At 61.0% G+C, this 20,205-nt stretch overlaps 1 protein-coding gene across 1 annotated transcript; it reads left to right on the plus strand.

The window, feature by feature from the left end:
* On the plus strand, nucleotides 1-19,997 carry SNAPC4 (small nuclear RNA activating complex, polypeptide 4, 190kDa). The gene is made up of 23 exons (XM_012654717.1): nucleotides 1-42; nucleotides 1,897-2,035; nucleotides 2,940-2,986; nucleotides 4,363-4,530; nucleotides 4,710-4,835; nucleotides 5,329-5,407; nucleotides 5,896-5,977; nucleotides 7,140-7,244; nucleotides 7,324-7,396; nucleotides 7,814-7,978; nucleotides 8,242-8,389; nucleotides 8,695-8,801; nucleotides 8,964-9,058; nucleotides 11,666-11,760; nucleotides 12,795-12,874; nucleotides 13,183-13,680; nucleotides 14,497-14,580; nucleotides 14,790-15,039; nucleotides 15,457-15,527; nucleotides 16,020-16,130; nucleotides 16,825-16,852; nucleotides 17,393-18,960; nucleotides 19,869-19,997. The coding sequence occupies exons 2-23, from the start codon at nucleotides 1,906-1,908 to the stop codon at nucleotides 19,995-19,997; spliced, it is 4,239 nt and encodes a 1,412-aa protein (XP_012510171.1). The 5' UTR covers nucleotides 1-42; nucleotides 1,897-1,905.
* The last annotated feature ends 208 nt before the right edge of the window (nucleotides 19,998-20,205 follow it).

Below are 20,205 nucleotides of genomic sequence, written 5' to 3' on the forward strand. Positions count from 1 at the left end.
ACGGTGCTGGCCGCGCGCGAAGGTGAGGTCCGTGCGGAGCAGGTGAGTTGCTGGGCGGGGCCGGCAGCCACGGGGCGCGGTCCCCAGGAGCGGACAGCCGAGGCCCGGGGAGGGGGCGGGGCAGCGCCGAAAGACAGGGAAACTGAGGCCCGGCGTAGCCGCGATCCTGCCGGGCTGGGGAGACCCGGAGGCACAAGCCCGTGGGGATTCTGGCCCGGAGGGACCCTCGGCTGGAAACGGGCTGCAGGAGGCGGCGCAGGGGCGCAGGCCGCGACTCCCGGAGGTTCCACGGAGACAGCCGCCCCTCCCTCCCGCCGTCCTCACTGTCCGCGGGGCCCCGGCTGTAGGGCGCCCGCGTGCGCCAGGTCCTGCACTAAGTGCTTTTCGGGGATTGTGCCGGCGACTCCTCACCCCATTTTACAGACGTGGCAGCTGAAGCTCTAGGAGGCAGGTGATTGCCCGAGGCCCCACAGCTAGCAAGAGGCAGAACGGGGCTTGGGCCGGGTGTGTCTCCCCAGCCAGCGCCTTTAACACCCCCGCCCCCGCCCCGTACTGACGGCTTTCTTCGGTTCGCTCGGGCCAGCCGTGAGGTCTGGGCAGGGTCTCAGAATCTGGGGCTGGAGTGTCTTCTGCCCACCATCTTGGGCAGCCCCTCATGAACACCCACCGGCAGGGAGGGCTGCAGGCAGAAGGCTCAGGACTTGAACTGTGGCTCTGACCTCCTTCCTGCTGTTCATCACTTGTGAGCAACACGGGAAGGGGGTGGAGGAGGGAGGTGAAAATGAGTTTGTCTTCAAAACACAAGTTGCCTTTTCCTTCAAGGCGAGGCTTCCATAAGAAAACATCCCCTCCCTCCCCTGCCTGGAGGAAATGGCAGCTTTCAACCTGCTAGTGGTTTTGTAGATGTTGCTGGCTTTTAGCTGAGTTTGGTTAGCAGGGTTAGAAACATTTCAAGTATAAACGATGCATCCAGAGCAGGAATGAGGGGCATGGGCTGCCGGGGCTGCTGACGGGTGCTCGTTGGTGGGTGCTTTTGTTCTGATGCAGTTGCGGCTCTGCCAGAGTCTCCAGCAGGGAGAGCTCATGCCAAGAGCAGGGGAGGATGCTTCTCTTTGTTCCTCCTGGACCTGTGCTTGTGTTTCTTTGGAATCTTCTCTGCTAATGCCTTGTTCTCCCACCCTTCTCTCTCCCCAGCTTCTTCCACCTTGAGACTTCCGAGACCAGTGTTGCTAAGAAAAAAGCTTTATGTCTGCTTCTGCTTGTTGAGCCAGACACTGCCACGTGCCAGGTGCTGCTCTAGATGCTGAAGATACAGCAGCGAACAGACAGAAAGCTTTGCCTGTGGGGAGCTTACTTCCCAGTGCTGTTAGTGACTGTCACTTGGTCAGTCTGTGTTTCAGTGGACATTTTTCAAATGCTCTCTACGGGTCCAGCTCTGTGCCATGGAGAGCAGGATGCACCTGAAGCTGTGGTCATAAGTTCAGATTTCACAGGGGCCATGGGCCTCATCCTTGTCCTCTAGGGGCTTTGCCCCTGCACCTTGCACTTTCTGCACTGGGCGACCAGCTCCCTCGTACTGTGGGTGTGGGAGCAGAGACCAGGCAGTTGGGCCATATCAGTGTCCATCTACTCCACCTATGTGGTGGTGGCCGCAGAGCAGGCAAGAGACATTCACGGGGCTTTGGCACCTGGTAGAGCACAGAGCAGGTGTTCGTGGGGTGCAGGAGGGTGCAAGGGTGCAGCCCAGGCTGGGCCTGAGTCCAAATCTCCCTCCAGATTCGGGCACCTGCTTTGGAGCAGGCTTCTGCCATCCTCTGCAGGCATGTATGTCTGAAGGAGAATGAGATTGTGGCACACCCTTGGTTTCTAACATCTCATAATGTATTTTGGAGGCAGGTGGAAGTCATGGATATAGATGCTGAAAGAGAGAAAATAACACAGGAGATCAAGGAGCTGGAAAGGATTTTGGACCCCAGCTCCTCAAGTATCCACGTGGAAGTCTCCGAATCAAGTCTTGATTCAGATTCTGAAACAGGTAAGTTCCTGTGCACCTGGCCTCCTTGGAACGTAGCTAAGAACATCTGTGTCTGCCCTTGGATGTATTTAGCCACGTTAAGTAAAACGTGCTGGGGCTGCTTGGCCTAGGCCCTGTTTCTTGCCGACACTGGTCTCTGCCTCTACCCCAGCCCGAGGGCTCGTAGCAGTGCCTCCTTTGTCACGCTCTGGACGCTCCGGCTATGTGCAGTGCCCTGCTCCGCTGCCTGGAAAGGGGCAGGGAGGAAGGGTCCTGCCATCTAGCCTTGGGCTCTAGGGGCCAGCAGGGGGAGCATGCTGGGCTTCTGCAGTGTGCCCTTCTGGGAGGGGGTGGGCCAGTCTGCACAGTCACCACTACTCATGCCCCCAGAATCTCTTGTTGAGTTGCTGGGCTCATGCGACCCCTCCTAAAGGGACTCTTCTGTGGAGGCCCGCTCTCTCCCCATGCACTCTCTGAGCCTCCCCGACCCTGACTGGTGCTTCCCTGACTAGAGACCTGCCCACAGCTGCCCCCCACCCCCACTGCCCACCTCTCCCTGGGCCCAGGGCTGGCTCTGGGGCGACCTTCTGCCTCGTCTTCTGTGGGCAGGGCCTCTGCATCTGTGCCCTCCCCCTCACTGGCTGAGCTCCCTCAGGATCCAGCCAGGTGCTGCAAAGCCTTCCCCGTCGTCTCTCTGGTAGAAGACGGCACGTGTCGTCCAGTGAACTCTGTAGTTCAAGTGTGCGCCCCGCACCGTCAGGGAGCGAGGGTCTGTCCACCGCAAGTCTCACTCAGGTTCATCACCTCCCAGCCGGTGGGGCCTCGGCCCCTCTCTCTTCTGCATGGCCCAGGAAGCCGCGGTGGGCTGCGCCTTGTGCCCTTCCAGTGTTGGGTCACCAACACGGTGTGCTTTTGTTTCCCACAGACTTGCTGCCTGGTGAGGGGTTGGACGCCGCTGATCCCCCGATCTTGGTAACTGCTGGCCTGACCTGGCTGTGTCCTGGGTCAGACCTGCTGCCACCTTACAAAGTAGCCCGGGAGGGGCTGTGTGATAGAAAAAGAGACACCACAGAGTATTTATTGTTGATGTTAAAATTGTCTCCAGAGGCCGGGCGCGGTGGCTCACCCCTGCAATCCCAGCACTCTGGAAGGCCGAGGCGGGTGGATCGTTTGAGCTCAGGAGTTCGAGACCAGCCTGAGCAAGAGCGAGACCCCGTTTCTACTAAAGATAGAAAGAAATTAATCGGACAACTAAAAATATATATAAAAAAATTAGCCGGGCATGGTGGCGCATGCCTGTAGTCCCAGCTACTCCGGAGGCTAAGGCAGGAGGATCACTTGAGGCCAGGAGTTCGAGGTTGTTTTGAGCTAGTCTGACGCCACGGCACTCTAGCCCTGGCAACAGAGTGAGACTCTGTTTCAAAAAAAATAATAAAGTTGTCTCCAGAAATAACTGCTATTAGCAGCCTCTTGGCTTTTTCCTGCGCGCGTGTTGATACGCACGCATCTCGTGAGAGAGTCCGTCTCATGCAGAGGGCAGCAAGGTGTGTGCCTGGGCCCTGCCCCTCACAGCTCGCCTCTCTGTGCCTCAGTGTCCCCCGGGGCAATGGGGACGGTCACAGCACAAGTCAGCTAACATACGAGAGCACCTGGCAGCTGCTCGGGTATGCCCGTTACTGTTAGCTGCCTTTTGTTTATTTTGGGAGACTACGATTTGCTTAATTTTCCACCAAGTCAGTAGGTTCAGAGCAGCCTCGTGTTCCGTGGCCATGCTGCCCCTCGTGTGGACTCACTTAGCTCCGTGGCTTGGGACTCATTGGCTGAGATGGACATCTCGACTGCCCTGGCGGGGGTGGCCCTCTGGGGCCGTCGCTCGCCCATGATCTTTTTTTTTTAGCATATTTTGGGGGTATAAATGTTTAGGGTACGTATATTGCCCTTGTCCTTCCCCCCAACCCCCGTGATCTTACTGCGCGAGCAAGATCATGGCAGCGCGGCTCCCTGGCGATGGCGGCACAGGCTCGTACAGAAACGCTTGTCGTAGTGGTTAAAAGCTGCTTGTTTCCTCCCACTGACCCCGCCCCAGCCTCCCTCACGTTGTGGATGAGGAAACGTGCACACACGGGACTCTGGGAGGGACAGGCGCCACCCCAGATGTGAACTTGCTCCTGCCGCCCACCAGGGTCATCTCTCGGTTCCACATTTGGGTGGTCTTAAGCCAGAGCTGCCTGAGTGTCCCAGGGGCCCAGTGCCTGGTGCGTGGGCGCAGGCTGGGGCCGAGAGGGCAGGAGAATGTCTGTGTGTTCCATGTCCCATCTGCTCACGGGCAGTTTCTGGCTCACAACCAGGAAGAAGAAAGGTGGGGTGAAGCCAGCAACGATGAGGATGACCCCAAGGACAGAACCCTCCCTGAAGACCCAGAGACCTGCCTGCAGCTGAACATGGTCTACCAGGAGGTCATCCGTGAGAAGCTGGCAGAGGTCAGCCTGCTGCTGGCCCAGAACCGGGAGCAGCAGGTAGGATGGGTTGACGGCCCCTCCTCGTGCCACCACCTCCTGACCCCAGGAACCCTCACAGCCAGGCTCCTGGGACCGGGGCTCCCCGGCTGCCTGCCTCGCTTCCACCAAAGGGTCCCCTTCTGCACGAGGGTGTCACTGCTGCCCTGCCCACAGGCGGGCCCTTGTGTGTGTCACAGGAGGAGATCACGCGGGATCTGGCCGGGCCCAAAGGCCCCAAGGTGCGGGGCGGCAAGGGCCTGCCCCCAAACGCGTACATAGGGCACTTCATGAAGCCGTACTTCAAGGACAAGGTCACCGGAGTGGTGAGTGGCTGAGGGACGAAGCTCTTGTCCCCACAGCCTGCTGGGTGGTTGTGAGTTCCCTTGGGGGCTTCAGGGGAACACTCCAACCTCAGAACTGTCTGCCTCGTCCCTGGTGAAAGTCGGGGCCTCCCTCCCTGGGATGGTGAGCTGACCTGTCTTTCAGGGGGGCCACTCAGGGCACGGCTCCCTGTGCAGTGACACCACGGTGGCCAGCAAGGCCTCACTGTGTGGCGCCAGTGTTTCCAGCAGTAGCCCCGACCCCGTCAACCTTCGTGGAGTCGCTGAGCCCGCCCTGCGCGTGCCGGCTGGGTCGTGCCCCACAGCCACCCACGTGGCAGCACCTCTGGGTCCAGAGGTCCAGTGTCTGCCCTTGCCCACCAGGAGGCTGTGGGGAAGGGGCCCTGAGTCCTAGGGTGGACCCGGGAGGGACGTTTGGGGTCCTTCAGGTGAGCACACGGGTATATTCACGTCGCGCTGCCGTGTGCTCTGACAGGGGCCTCCTGCCAACGAGGAGACGCGGGAGAAGGCTGCCCAGGGCATCAAGGCTTTCGAAGAGCTCCTCGTGACCAAGTGTAAGAGCCCAGGCCAAGCCCTCGGCATCCAGTGAGCTCTGGGACACGGGGGCTTCCCCACAGCCCTGCCTCTTCCCAGGGCTGCGCCGTGGTTCTCAGACCTCGCTGCTGTGACCTCCCGGGCACCTGGCCTTGACCACTGGGACTGGCCACTTGACCCCCGGCCTTTTCCAGTTGAGCAGGGTCCTTGCGAGGATGCCGGTCGGTAGGGGCAGGCTGGGGCCACCAGCCCACGCTCTCCTGTCTCTCCCTGCCTCATCTCGGCGTGCCCAGCCCCCGCAGTCCCTGCCAGGAGCTTGTGCCAGGCTTAGGGTGGGACCGGTGCCCAGAGGGCATCAGACGGTAACTCCCTCCCTCATCATTTAAGCATCCGTCTCCGCCTCTGGAAGCGGGAGCTGACAGTGGCGCCCGGGTTGTGGAGAGGGTTCAGGGAACGACGTGCATGACACGCCAGACCCTCCCATGACGTCATGGTTATCTCTCCTCAGGGAAGAACTGGGAAAAAGCCTTGCTCAGAAAGTCCGTGGTGAGCGACCGCCTGCAGCGTTTGCTGCAGCCCAAGTTACTGAAGTAAGTCACGACAGGTCAGAAGACGGCCTTCCCCTGCGGCAGGACAGTCGCAGCTGGCCAGCGTGGGCCCAGCACAGGCGCAGCTTAGCCACGCTCCCTCTCCCTGCCGCTGGGAGATGCCGGTGCCTGAGCTTCCTGCTCCTTGCCCCGAAGGAGGCAGCCGGCATCGTGGCCAAGCGGGAGTGCAGGGCCAGGCTGCGCAGTTGCGTTGAGCTGTGCGGCTCAGGTAGCTTCTTTTCTCTGGGCCTCAGTTTCCCCTTGTGAAAATGGGAACCCTCCCTGAAACCCACTTAATGCGTTTGCTGATGGGGTGACGTCAGGTGCCCAAAATGCATCATAGGGAGCTGCCTTTTTGTAAATACTCAACAGAGGGCGCTGTGGTCTGGAAGATGGCGGTGAGAGACACAGGAGACGCAGGTGCCTCCCAGAGCTGGGCACCAGGAGACTCAGCCCCTGAGGGAGGGCAACAGGGCCTGGTCTGGCCTGGCCCCTCCTGGACAGGACAGCAGGGTCCCCCCCGCTCCTGTGCGGCGCCATGAGGGCTAGAGGCAGAGGTGGTGCCTTCAGGGTGGAAGCAGCTGGGGTCAGACCGCCTCTCTGGGCACCGAGAGGCCTGTGTCCAGGCCAGGGGGTCCCAGGGGCTCATGCGCACCTCGCGACTTGATGTGCATGGTCAGGGTTTGCAGCAGTGACAGTGGGTCCCTCAGGCTGTGGGAGCGCTGGGTCCCCTAGCCCGTTCCAGGAAGTGGTTATTTACTACACCAGCAACTGTAGGCTCACAAAGCAGCTGCTGGCCCCCTTGCTGGGCACAGGTTGGGTGTCTGCATAGGGCTGGGGCTGGGACGCCGATGCTCGGGAAGGGTGTGGGCCGGGCTCTGACACGTGGGGGAGCAGGTAGTCGCCACCTGGGTCAGCAGACTGCTGCAGCTGTTCTGATCCTGGTGACAGCAGGAGAGCTGAGCGCTGCTGCTGCTTTTATGGGGGAGGAGGCCGAGGCAGGGAGGATAACGCAGGCTCAGAATTCTACCTGAGTCGCAGCTCTGCACCACTGAGTTGAGCGGAGTGCCCAGCCCTGCCCAGCGCAGCCCCAGAGAAGCAGGGCCCCAGCCCCTGCGGAGTGCGCACCACGGTGCCCAGCTCTCGCCTCCGCTCTGCCTTGCAGGCTTGAGTACTTGCAGCAGAAGCAGAGCAGAGTCTCCAGTGAGCCCGAGAGGCAGGCCCTGGACAAGCAGATCAGGGAAGCTGAGAAGGAAGTCCGAGATATCAAGTGAGACAGGGTCCCCGGGAGGGCCCCGGGGAGAGCCCACAGGCTGGGCGTGACACAGTGCCTTGGTCCCTTCCTCCAGCCAGCTCCCAGAAGAGGCTTTGCTGGGAAACAGGCTGGACAACCATGACTGGGAAAAGATCTCCAACGTTAACGTGAGTTGGGGCCGGCCTGAGCCCCGGGCAGCCTACAGCAGCACTGTCTCAGGGCTGGGGCGTGGGTTGGAACTGGGCAGTAAGGCCGCACCCTCCCAGCTCCTTGATCCCTCACGACCCTTCTGGTCAAGTGCGTGTCCAGCAGCCAAGAGCAGTGAGTGGCTTCGTGGCGCCCTCCCCTGTTGATGCACACATCTGTCTCTTCTGCGGTGGACCGTCTCGAAGGCTCCTGGCTTCGCATTTGGAGCCAAATGTGCATTTTTGGCAGTGCGAGGCCCAGTGAGCTGAATGGAGGTTCCCATTACTTCTGGCTGTGGAAGCCACCGGCTGGCAGGGAGCGATAGCTTGGCCTGGAGCTTTGTCTGGGGGCCTCTGGGGTCAGCAGCCCCGCAAGGTTGAGTTTCTCTGTCGGTGCAGTTTGAAGGAGGCCGTGGCGCGGAGGAGATCCGAAAGTTCTGGCAAAACTCTGAGCACCCAAGCATCAACAAGCAGGAGTGGAGTGGGGAGGAGGTGGAGCGGCTGAAGGTGATTGCAGCCTCGCACGGCCACCTGGAGTGGCAGAAGGTGGCAGAGGAGCTGGGGGTAAGGACTGGGTGGGACCCAATCCGGAGCCCAGGGGCCCCAGGAGAGCTGAGTGCGTGTAGATCCTGTAGCGGAAAGAGCTGGTGGTCTCCACTGCCCCCGCGGGAGCCTGGTGGGAGGAGAGCATAGGTTCACAGACGTGTGTTACCGTGGGGCGCTCGGGGCCCACCTCTTCCCCGAGCCTCTCAGAGCCAGGTCTGGATGTGCCTCGGCACACAGGGCACAGCCCAGTGACCCCTTTGCTTTGTCTGGGCCTTGGGAAGACCCGCCGCAGCGCCTTCCAGTGCCTGCAGACGTTCCAGCGGCACAACGGCACCCTGCGACGCAGGGAGTGGACGGAGGAGGAGGACCGCATGCTCACCCAGCTGGTGCAGGAGATGCGCGTCGGGAGCCACATCCCCTACCGCAGAAGTGAGCTTGTGGGACGCGTCCTGAGGGGACCCTCGGGCTGTTGCAGGGCCCCGGAGGCCTGAGGCCCGTGCGTGGAAGCGCAGAGTCGCGGGACGACTCGCTCTTAGAGTCGGGAGGGGCAGCAGGAAGTGCGAGGGGTCACGTATCCCAGGGGTTCCACAGTTTGACTCTCGGTGATCAGAGTGACTCTTTTCTACACGACCCATCTCGGAAGTGGGTGTCTCGGCCCCCAGGAGGGCCCCCGTCCCTGGTGTCCCCTGTGTGGAGTGCAGGTGTCCTGGCACCCACGCAGCCCCTCTCCACAGTTGTCTACTACATGGAAGGGAGAGACTCCATGCAGCTCATCTATCGCTGGACCAAGAGCTTGGATCCCAACCTGAAAAGAGGGTACTGGGCCCCAGAGGAAGACGCTGTGAGTTTGTGGGACCCAAGGAGAACTGTCCTGTGGGAATTTACCGAGCTGTCTTAAGGCGCTGCTGCTCCCCTGAGGTTCCCTTCTTTGACTGAGTTCAGGGTGGGGAGGTTACGGCTGTGCCTTCAGAGATGCCATTCGTGTGCTTGGCCCTTCCTGCAGAAGCTGCTTCAAGCTGTTGCCAAATATGGGGAGCAGGATTGGTTTAAAATCCGGGAAGAGGTGCCAGGTAGGAGCGATGCCCAGTGCCGAGATCGGTGAGTCGCGCAGCGCTGGGAGGGTGGGGCTTGCTGGGATGTGTGTGAGGTTTGCTCTCACCTAGGCCGTAGGTGGGCCAGGCGACAGTGACCAGGACTGATGTGCTTGTAGGAAGAGGGTGTGGCCCACGGGGGGGTCTGTGTGCCAGACTTGACTCACTGGGGAAGCAGGGTGAGCTGTTTTTCCAAGCCAGACTTTTATGTCATATTTATGTCCCTTGTTTGCCAGGAACAAGACTCAGGTTCCACCAGAGACAGGGCATCCTGGTCAGCAGTTTTCCTAACCCATGGTGTCTAAATTCTCCCAGATCACTGACGGGCACAGTCCCTGGGCAGGCAGCCGCACCTCCCTGCTTTCCTCCTTGTCTTTTTTGAAAACAGCTTTGTTGGCCGGGCGCGGTGGCTCACGCCTGTAATCCTAGCACTCTGGAAGGCCGAGGGAGTTGAAACCAACCTGAGCAAGAGTGAGACCCCGTCTCTACTAAAAATAGAAAGAAATTAATCGGACAACTAAAAATATATAGAAAAAAATTAGCCGGGCATGGTGGCGCATGCCTGTAGTCCCAGCTACTCGGGACGCTGAGGCAGAAGGATCGCTTGAGCCCAGGAGTATAGGGTTGCTGTGAGCTAGGCTGACGCCACGACACTTAACTCTAGCCCAGGCAACACAGTGAGACTCTGTCTCAAAAAAAAAAAAACCGCTTTGTTGAGATAAAATCCACGTACCATACGGTTCATTCAGTGTGCGGTCCGGTGGTTTCCAGTGCATTCATTGAGCTGTGCAGCCATCACCACAGCTCAGTCTTAAAACATTTCGATCACCCGAAAAAGAAGCCCTAGTCAACAGCAAAAACAGCTCAGTTCAAAAGTGGGCAAAGTACTTGAATAGACACTGCTGCAAAGAACATATGTCCAAAGAACAAGTGTCCAATAAGCACACAAAAGATGCTCAACATCGTTAGTCATTACGAAGTATAAGTCAAAACCACACACAGATTGGGATGATACCTATTAAAAAGTGGGGGTGGGGGCCAGGCGTGGTGGCTCACACCTGTAATCCCAGCACTTTTGAAGGCCGAGGTGAGAGAATCGCTTGAGGCCAGGAGTTCAAAACCAACCTGGGCAATATAGCAAGACCCCATCTGTAAAAAAATTTTCTTTAAAAGTTAGCCAGGCGTGGTGCTACACACCTGTAGTCCCAGCTACTTGGGAGGCTGAGGTAGGAGGATCATCTGAGCCCAGGAGTTTGAGGTTGCAGTGAGCTATTAAAAATGACACCACTGCACTCCAGGCTGGGCAAGAGAGTGAGACCCTGTCTCAAAAAACAAAAAGAAAAGAAAAGCAACGCATGTGGGTGAGGATGTGGAGAAACTGGAACGTTTGTACATTTTGAGGGGGATGTAAAATGGTGCAGCCGCTGTGGAAAACAGTAGGCTGGTTCCTCGAGAAGTTAAACGTAGCCTGATACCCAAGATAATTGCTACGTGTAAAACCCGAAAGAACTGGACGCGGGAGCCCAGACGCGTCTGCACAGCAACGTCCACGGCAGCGTCACTCACAACAGCCCAACTACGGAAACAGCCCCAGTGTCTGTGGACAGATGAATGAATAAAATGTTGTCTTTCCGCACAGTGGAATATTCAGCCTTAAAAAAAGTGAAATTCTAGTAAATATTGTATTTCTGCAAATTCTGGTACAACACGGTGAACCTTGGAAGCGTGAGTGTTCACATACCATTTTTTCCGTGGACACACACGTCCGTTTCGCTCAGGTGTAGCCGAGGAGCGGAGTTGCCAGGTGCGGTGGCGGCTCGCGTCAGACAGTTTTCCAAAGCGTCGAGCCACTTTGTGTTCCCACTAGCGACGCACGGGGCTCCAGTTTTCCACATTCTCGCCATACTTGTTCTTTGTGACGACGGCCATCCTAGCGGGTGTGAAGTGGTATCGTGGTGATCTTTATTTGCATTTTCCTCTGTGACTAAGGATGTTAAGCATCTTTTCGTGGGCTTGTTTGCCGTTCGTATATATTTTTCTTTGGAAAAATGTTTATTCAAATCCTCTGCTCGTTTTTTTTATTGGCTCGCAAGTTCTTTACAGATTCCAGACACGAGTCCCTTATCAGATGTGTGGTCTGCAAATATTCTCTGCTGCTCTGTGTTTTCTCCCCTCCAAGTAGTAGCCAGCCCGACCCCACTAAGCCCCGCCTGAGATAGATGAGATCAGCGTGTGCAGGGTGGCGTGGCCAGAGACCAGGCTGTGCGTTCTCTTTTTTCCTTTCTTTCTTTTTTTTTTTAAGAATAGTCAAGTACAGAAGTGAGACGGGATAAGGTGGGAGAACCAGAAGTTCAGTCTGTAACTGACCGAACAGGAAGTGAGATCACTCTGTACCTTCCGACCAGCCTAGCCTGTGTGTTTTCTCTCCACTTGTTTGATGGTTCCCTTTGAAACACCAAAGTTTTACATTTTGATGAAGTTCGGTTTATCTGTATTTTTCTTTCATTGCTAGTGATTTTTGTGACATATGTAAGAAATGGTTGCAGAAACCAGGATAGCGGTGGGAGGTGTCTCAGCATCTAAAATGTCCCCTTGTTTTCTATGTCACTTTCAGATATCTTAGAAGATTGCATTTCAGCTTGAAAAAGGGACGTTGGAATTTAAAAGAAGAAGAACAGTTAATTGAATTAATAGAAAAATACGGTGTTGGTGAGTTGTCGATATGTTTGGTCTTCCAGCGTCTGCTCACTTGGAGTGCGTGCTACAGGTTTGCAGACAGCGTTGGAGGCTCCGGGTTTGCCCTGGCCCCCGGTGGACCACTCTCTTCTGCCTCGTTCTTCCTCGTCTTGACAGACGGCGGTTTCCCCTTACTACCACTAGTACAAGTTCGTTGTAGAAAACTTAGAAGTGCAGACGTACAAAAAGAAGAAAAGTAACGTGAGCGCATCGCCCAGAGATGACCACTGTTAGCTGGCGTACACCTCCCCTCTCCTTCCTCTGTCCTCTCTAGGAAAAGGCAGCTTTTAAAAAATTGACTCGTGTAACTGACTACTTTTTACCTGACAGCGTGTCACGAGCCATGCTGTCTGGCGTGAACATGCCCCATCTGGACACACTCTGTCCTGCTGCCGCTCTGCAGTGGCTGCGCCGCGTGTCTTGATGGCATGCAGGTTATTCAGCCAACCTTCTGTTCCCATCTTCTGCTGTGGGCCTGGAACGAGCTGAGTGTTTTATAGCTAAATCTGTGCTCGTATTTATGACGTCTCCTTAGAGTACATCCTAGCTGTGGGGTTGCCAGGCTCCAGGACATGCAGAGCACTAGGCGTCTGTCTCACTGTCCAGCTGTCCTGTACACGCAATGCCCTGACTGCCTTCCCGCCAGTGCTGTCTGAAAGAACACAGGTCGCTGGCAACATCTGGCCTAGAAGCCGGGTGTACAGCAGACGCGCAAGGGCCATGTTATGTAGGTGGGGTGATTTTTCCTTCTTGAGTGTTCATTTGCCAGAACTCTCCTGAGGGGCTGAGGAGAATCACCCACGGAGAATCGGGCTGCAGAGTTGCAGGTGCAGCGGCGTATCTGACCCAGCTTCTAGCTGGGCAGTGTGAGGTGCGCAGGAGGCCCAAGGCGAATCTTCCAGAAAACAACACACCCTCCTGGGAGCAGGCTCTCCCTCTGAGCTGACGACCTTGTGCCATCAGAGGCTGTTGTATGAAGCAGTTTCCATGTGGTTTTGCTTTTGCAGGTCACTGGGCAAAAATCGCTTCTGAACTACCCCATCGGTCAGGCTCCCAGTGTCTGAGCAAGTGGAAAGTCATGATTGGGGTGAGCATCCATTTGTTCTTGGAGCTTTACCTGCAGGCAGGCGGAAGGTCCCATCACCTGTGGGGCCCACTGGGCAGTAAGGGCCGGGGGGGAGCGGGAGGGAGGAGGGACGTGTGGTTTCAGGCCCTGGTGTTTCTTCTTCCGGACAGTCAAGGGCAGAGGGAGGCCCTCCTCGGGGAGCTGCCACCCACCCCCAGAGGCGTGCCTGCTCAGCCTCTCCCTGGAGGGCGGCCTGGCGGCCTGCCTCTTGTCTCTCCTCAGTGAACCTGCATAGCTGAGGCCTCCACGTGGCCCTTTCTTCCCCTCAGAAGAGGCAGGGTCTGCAGAGGAGGCGGCGGAAGCCCCGCCGCAGAGTCCGGTGGAGCTCCAGCTCGAGCAGCAGCGGGGGAGACACCAGCAGTGGCGGCGGCGGCAGCAGCAGCAGCAGCAGTAGCAGCAGCAGCAGCAGCGAGGAGTCAGAGGCGGAACTGGAGCAGGCGCAAGAGGGTGGCAAAGAGCTGCTGTCCCCGCAGTATGTGGTGCCGGACATGGATCTTTGGGTTCCTGCCAGACAGAGCACCGGCCAGGGGTGGAAAGGAGGGGCAGAAGGCCGGCCAGGACGCCCCGCTGCCTCCCTCGGCCCTCCCACGGGGCCCAGTGCTGCCCAAGGCGGCAGAGAGGAAGCTTCCACCACCATGTCGGCTACCCGCGAGGAGCTGAGCCCGGCGCAGGCCCCCTCCAGCATCCACGGCACCGCCCCACGGGGTGTCCAGGACTCACGCTCCAGGGACGTGCCCCCAGCAAGCTCCGAGGAGCTGGCCCTCAAGGTAGGCCCCAGCATAGGTGCAAGGAGGAAGTGGGTGCCCTGTGCTCGCAGTGGTCACCAGGGCTGGTGCTCGGGGACAGTGTGGCAGCCTGGCCACCAGCCAGGTGCCCAGATGGAGAGAGACACCCGTCATTGCTCATCAGAATGTTCTGCTTCTGGCTGGTTTGGGAGAACTGTCCCCAGGGGCAGCAGCCTTCTCTGTTGAGGCCGGCCTCCACTTCCCCAGCTTGGCCGAACGAGCACTTGAACTCGGAGGCATTTCTGAAACGTTTCATCCCCGAGCCAGGGGGTGGGGAGGGGGAGAGAAGGAGGGAGGAGGCGGCTGTGGGAAGGAATCCCCTGAGGTCCTCCCTGGAAGGGGCCCTGCCCACCTGCTGGGGTCTGCCTTCGGCAGTTGCGTGTGTCTGCCTGTCCTGGTTGATCGCGGGGTGTTGAGGCGTGGGCACAAGCGCTGCTCTGGCTGTGTCCCGAGTAGCAGTGTGAGTCCAACAGGCTGGTCTTTCCTGGGAGTTGCGGGAGGGGACAGTGGACCCTGAGGCAGTGGGGCAGAGTTCACGTGCCACGGGGCCTGCGGGGAGCCTCGACTGGAGAGAGGCCTGCTATCAGCCCAAGGGCCTGACTAGGGGCAGGGGGACCCCTGCTGGTGTCCTGGGGCTGCCTCCTCTCTCCTCTGGGGGAGGCCCTGCCAGAGGACTGCACGCCTCCCGCAGTGGCACTGCCACGTGGCACACACTGCTCCGGAGGCTGGGGAGGAGATGTCCACGGCAGGCCCCACGCTGGGGCTCCCCCACGCCGGCTTCACCGGTTCCTTTGTCAGGATGGGAGCCGGCTGCTGAAGGTGCCCCTGGAGACCGTGCTGAGGGTGCTCAGGACCAACACGGCCACGCGCAGCCGCACGCTGGTAAGGCCTGCTGCATGCTGCCCGCGGCTCCCAGTGCCCTCCCTGCCCGGACCTGCGCACCCCCCCTCTGCTCTGAGCATTCCTCCCCCCGGCACTGAAGGAGTGGGGAGCAGGGGCCCTTCCTGGCTCCCGCACTGGCCACCAGGGCAGGGGTCACTCCAGGGAGCTGGGCTTGGCCGGGAGGCCCATGTGCCTTCTCCCCCCTGCAGAAGGAGAAGCTAAAGCAGCCGCCCCTGCCCAGCTCACCCCTGGGGGCCAGCTCTGGTGACAGCGTGGCCCAGTCTCACGTGCGGCGGCTGTGGCACGGAACCTTCCAGAATGGGCGGAGGCGCTGGAGACATGCCCTGCACCAGAGGCTCCTGGACCGCAGGCTCCTACTGGCTGTGACCCCTTGGGTGGGCGACGTCATTCTGCCCTGCACGCTGGCTCCCCGGAGACCTGCTGCGGCGCAGACCCGAGGTACTGGCCTCGGCTCCTTTGGGAGCCTCCGGGAGGTTGGCGGGTGGAGACGGGCAACGCGTCCTGCTGGCGCACGGCGGTCAGTTAGGGCAGTGGCCTCAGCAGGGAGCCTTCTAGGATGGGCCACCCCTCTGGCCAGGTTCCTTGGTGAGGGTGGGTGCACCTGTCCCCAAAGGCTTCGGTGACGGCCAGTCAGGACCCTGGCCGCTCTTCCTGGCCGAGCACGGGTGGCTGGATTTGAGGTTCTTTGGGCGGTGAAGGGCTCAGAGGGCCCTGCCCTCTGTCCAGTGGTGGGCGTGTGCTGCCGGTTCCGAGTTGCTCCCACCCTGCCTGGCACCCACTCCTGAGGGCTCTCGGGCCTCCGGGAGAGGAGCGTGGGAGCTGGAGCCACTTTGGACTCGTGCCCTTGTCCCCCAGCTGATGGCCTCGGGAAGCAGCTGCAGCATGCCCGCCTGGCCAGCACCCCGGTGTTCACCCTGTTCATCCAGGTAAGCACCTGAACAAAGTCGGTTTTTTTTGCTTGCGTGGGTGTGAAGCTTTGAAGTTTACAGTAGGTTCACTCCTGAAAGTCGATCATCTAAAGTCCTTGATTCTTCAGAACTTACTGTCCGAGGCTCACAGCTGTTGGCGAATTAACGTGGAACGGGCTGCTGGCTGCTGAGCATTCACTGCCACCATCGGGTTAAAGGGTGTCCTGGGAAGGGCGAGGGGCCAGGGACCAGGTGTAAATGAAGGAATGGGGGCGTGATGCCCAGGACACAGTGGCAGCCAGGCCCTAAGTCCACGTGCGAGTCAGGACGGGATGGCCGAGGGTTCAGGTGAGGCCGGCACAGCCGCACAGGTTGCCCAAGCTCCCGCCAAGGCCTCTGCGGTTTGGGGTCTCCTGAGAGCAGCTGCGGTCAGGGCTGGCCTCCGGTGTCCCGCCCTGGGGGATCTGGGGGGGGCAGGGTGGGAGGTTCTGCTACCCCCGTGCCCCTCAGCTGTTCCAGATCGATACTGCTGGCTGCATGGAGGTGGTTCGAGAGAGGAGGGTCCAGCCACCCGGGCTGCTGCAGGCTGGCACTCAGGACTCCCTTCCACGTCCTGTGCAGGTAGTGGCACTTGGTGAGAAGTGAGGGTGAGCACCGCCCTCCCCAGCGTGGTGTGGCCCCCAGGAGGGATGGGTCCCTCCAGCTGGCTCCGCTGTGCTCCTCCAGGGAGGGTCTACACAGCCCACATGCAGGGCCCGCGGCCCTGAGAGGTCCTGGGGGAGTCCAAGGTGGGTGCAGGTCAGACCGACACTGAGGCGTCCCACTTGCCCAGCGTGTCTCCCCACAGCCACACCGGGCAGTGGTCGGGAACCGTGGGTGCTGTCTGCTGGGGGTGTCCGGTTCTTGCCTTTCTGTCCCAGAGACCGAACTTGGCATGAGCTCAGTTGGTGAGAAGCCTCGCCCCAGAGCCCCGTCACCTGGGGTGGGGGACGACAAAACGGTGTCCTTGTTTGAGGACCAGATGCAGCTCTGTGGTGCCCCCGGGCCTCAGGCCCTCAGCCCCCTGCCTCCTCCTGCAAACCCCATGCTGCTGCAACCCCAGAATGAGCGCTTTCCAGGGTGCCCACGGCGGGCGCTGCGTCGGGAGGGAGGCATAAGGCCACTGAGCTCCTGCAGAGGCATGTGGGGAGCCAGCTCCAGCACTTGCGGCCTTGTCCCCCTGCGGGGCTAGAGGCGAGGAGTGGCGTGGGAGTGGGGACAAGTGGCCTGAGCACACGGAGGAACTTGAGGTACTGACGCTCCTCTCCTTTTTCAGGCGCCTTCGAGAGCCCCAAGCACCCCAGGTACTGCTGCTTCTGTCCTCGATGTGGTAGGGCAGTTCCAACCTACCACTGGCTCTGCACCACGGCCTCCGGTGACCCGTGCCCCTGGTGACAGGGTCTCATTTTACCCCCTGCTGCAGGGATGAGAGCCCGGCTGGGTGGGTTTGGTTCTCCCAGCTGCCCCTACTGGCCCTGTGGCCTCCCCGGCCTAGGTGCATGAGAGGGGCCACCTGGAGTGAGGGCCATCCTGCTGGCACCCACCAGTCTGCCCACACCCCGGCCAGCAGAGTGGGGCAGGGCCTGAGCTCCCGAGGGGACGCAGCTTTCTCAGGCGAGCCGTGGGGAGCAGCAGTGCCAACCCCATAGTCCCAGACTTGACAATGCTCAAGATTGAGGGGCTGGGCTGGCCGGAACATCCACTGCCCTGGCTGTGACCGGAGTGTTGGGGTTTGGGGTACCCTGAGATCTGAGGCAGGCCCCCGGTGTCCACATTCCAACTGCTGCCCAACACAGACGCTCCAGACTTCAGACGCTCAGTTATGGGATCTCTCCTCCCTGCAGGCTGCCTCTTACCCAACGGGACAACTCAGAAAGCTGCAAAGAATGCCAGCCGCCGGGCAGAGTGTGCCCCACCCCCAGTGCCCCCACCAGCTCCGTGTGGCCCTCGGCCCAAACCCAAGACAGTGTCAGAACTGCTTCGGGAGAAGCGGCTTCGGGAGGCCCGTGCCAGGAAGGCCGCCCAGGGCCCCACGGTGCTCGCGCCCCAGCTGCTGCTCTCCTCTCCTGTGATCCTCCAGCCCGCTCTGGCGCCGGCCCCCCACGGACCCCAAGCTTCAGGTCCTGCGGTCTCAAACACAGCGGCCTCCGGGCCCAGGGGCCCCGCAGCTGCCAGTCTGGGCACTTCTGCCTCCTGGCAGGAGGCTGGGACTTCAGCCAAGGACGAGGGGTCCTCCACCCTACAAACCCTGCCCCTTGCGGCTGCATCTGGACCCCCCACCCTGGGCCCAGGCCAGGTCACCGGGAGCTGCCACCTGAATAGTCTCGGACAGTCTCAGGTCCCTGCCACGTCCCGGAAGCAGGGCCTGCCAGAGGCGCTGCCCTTTCTCCCTGCGGCCCCCAGCCCTGCTCAGCCGCTCATCCAGCCCCTCAGCCTGACACACAGGGGCGGGCCACACGTGGCAGCCAACGTCCCTCTGCCTGTCACCTGGGTGCTCACGGCCCAAGGGCTGCTTCCTGTGTCTGTGCCAGCTGTGGTGGGCTTTCCCAGGCCAGCAGGGACCCCTGACTCCACAGGGCTGCCAGTGACTCTGCTGCCTCCCCTGGCTGAGACTCGGGCAGCCCAGGGCCCTGGGCAGCCTCAGACCAGCATGCACGTGGGACCAGACCCTTCCCCCAGGACAGGCCCCTCGACCGCTCCCGCACCTCCCCCGTCACAAAGCCCTGCAGAAGTCGATGGTGACGTGGACTGTGTGGCCAGGACGTCTCCCCAGGCTGACCACCTTGACGCAGAGCCCCTGCAGCCCAGCCGACTGCCTGCCTGTGGTGGTGCTGGCCCGGGCAGTGATCCAGGGGGGACACCGGGGCCCCTTTCAGGGACACGGGAGCCCAGGGGGCCTCAGCCTGGGCATGAGAAAGGCTCCCTGGCCCTGGGCCTGCTCTCCCAGGAGAGTGAGGCGGCCACACAGGAGTGGCTGCAGGGGCAGGGTGGGGTGTGTGTGCCCCCCCTGGGGAGCCGGCTGCCCTACCAGCCCCCTGCCCTGTGCAGCCTGCGGGCACTGTCTGGCCTCCTGCTCCACAAGAAGGCCTTGGAGCACAAGGCCACCTCCCTGGTGGCCAGCAGGGAAGCCGGGGACCAGGCTGAGTCCTGGGCAGGAACCCTGCAGGCCGCTCTCGGGCTGGTGCGGGGGCAGCTCCGGGACAACCCCGCCTACCTCCTGCTGAAGGCGCGGTTCCTGGCAGCCTTCACCTTCCCTGCGCTCCTGGCCAGCCTGTCCCCCTGCGGCGTCCCCACCACCCTCTCAGTAGCCACAGGCACGGGCTCCGAGAGTGAGGACGAGGGCCTAGAAGAGCCAGAGCTCACAGACAGGCACGGGCCGCCAGGCGCCACAGCGGCCAGGAGCCCCGATCAGGTACGGCGGGCTTCCAGCCACAGCTCCGCTTCCCCGCAGCGGCCCCGGTGGCACCCTCGCCTGCCCAGGCGTGTCTGGCCTGCCCAGAGCGGCGTGGGGGACAGGCAGAAGTCGCGGGCAGCTGGGTTCCTTGGGACGAGGAAGTGGGCGCCGAGCCCTCCCCATTGCGTGTGGCGTCTGTGCAGAAGGTGCCTCCCCTTCTGGGCAGTGTGGGGAACGCCCGGAGAGGGGCCCGCTGGCCCAGGTCACGCACCGCACACACGTGCACTGCAGGGTGGGCCGCCCTCGTAGGGCAGCAGCTGTGTCCTTAGCACTTATCGGGGCACAAGAGTCCCCAGATGCCGCCTCCCTGACTGCGTGTGGGGAGAGTTTTCTCAGCTCTGTACGTAAAACCACTTTCCTTATGTCCCAGCGGAAACCCTGAAGTGGAAGGCGTGTGGGACTGTGACCCTGGGTCCTCCAGCTGCACCCAGGGATCCATCCCCCTGCAAGGCCCCTTCCCCCGTTGCCACTTGCAGCAGCCTGGGGCTGGCGTCGGGCCGTGGCGGCTTTCCCTGAGAAAGCCCCGGAGCAGCTCCGACCCGCCCTGGGCGCACACGTGGGGCAGGCAGCGGGGGCATGTCTGCCTCCCTTCCCGAGGCCGCTGCCTCCACCCCCGGGAGTCTGGGCTGAAGCAAGGGCCCACACCCGTGTGCGGCCCCCCAGCCATGCCTGGGACCTCACAGCCCTCCTCTGGGGCAGGGGGCTGGCAGCGGGAAGCCAGAGCCACGCGTCGCTCTAGGAGGGCCTGGAGCAGCTGGCACCCTGTCCCATGCAGGTCCCTCAGGGGCCCTCTTCGCACTCCCGCCTGTTCCCGCCAGCTGTGGCTGGGGGTGACTCGTGTCCCCTGCCTGGGTTTTGTGTTGCAGGGAGCCCCCGGCCCTGGCGAGGGCTCTGCCCCTTCCTGTCTCGATGCCTCTCCCGACCTTGACCCCGACCTGGACGTGCTCAGGACCCGGCGTGCTCGGCATGCCCGGAAGCGCAGGCGGCTGCTATGAGCAGCAGGTGGGGGAGGTGGGCCCCATCCCCCACCCCCCACCCCGCAGCCAGGAGAAAGCACATGCGGGAGGGGCCGGGGCGGGGGCCGCGAGGGCTGTCTGGGACCATCCAGTCGGCCTCCTGTGCAGCCCATCCTTGGGCTCCTGTGCCCAAGCATGGCCCTGCCTCACGGGCCATCAGAGATGGGGACGGGTAGACAGTTGCACA

This window comes from Propithecus coquereli, unplaced genomic scaffold (assembly GCF_000956105.1).
Source record: "Propithecus coquereli isolate 6110/MARCELLA unplaced genomic scaffold, Pcoq_1.0 Scaffold449, whole genome shotgun sequence".
Taxonomy (NCBI): domain Eukaryota; kingdom Metazoa; phylum Chordata; class Mammalia; order Primates; family Indriidae; genus Propithecus; species Propithecus coquereli.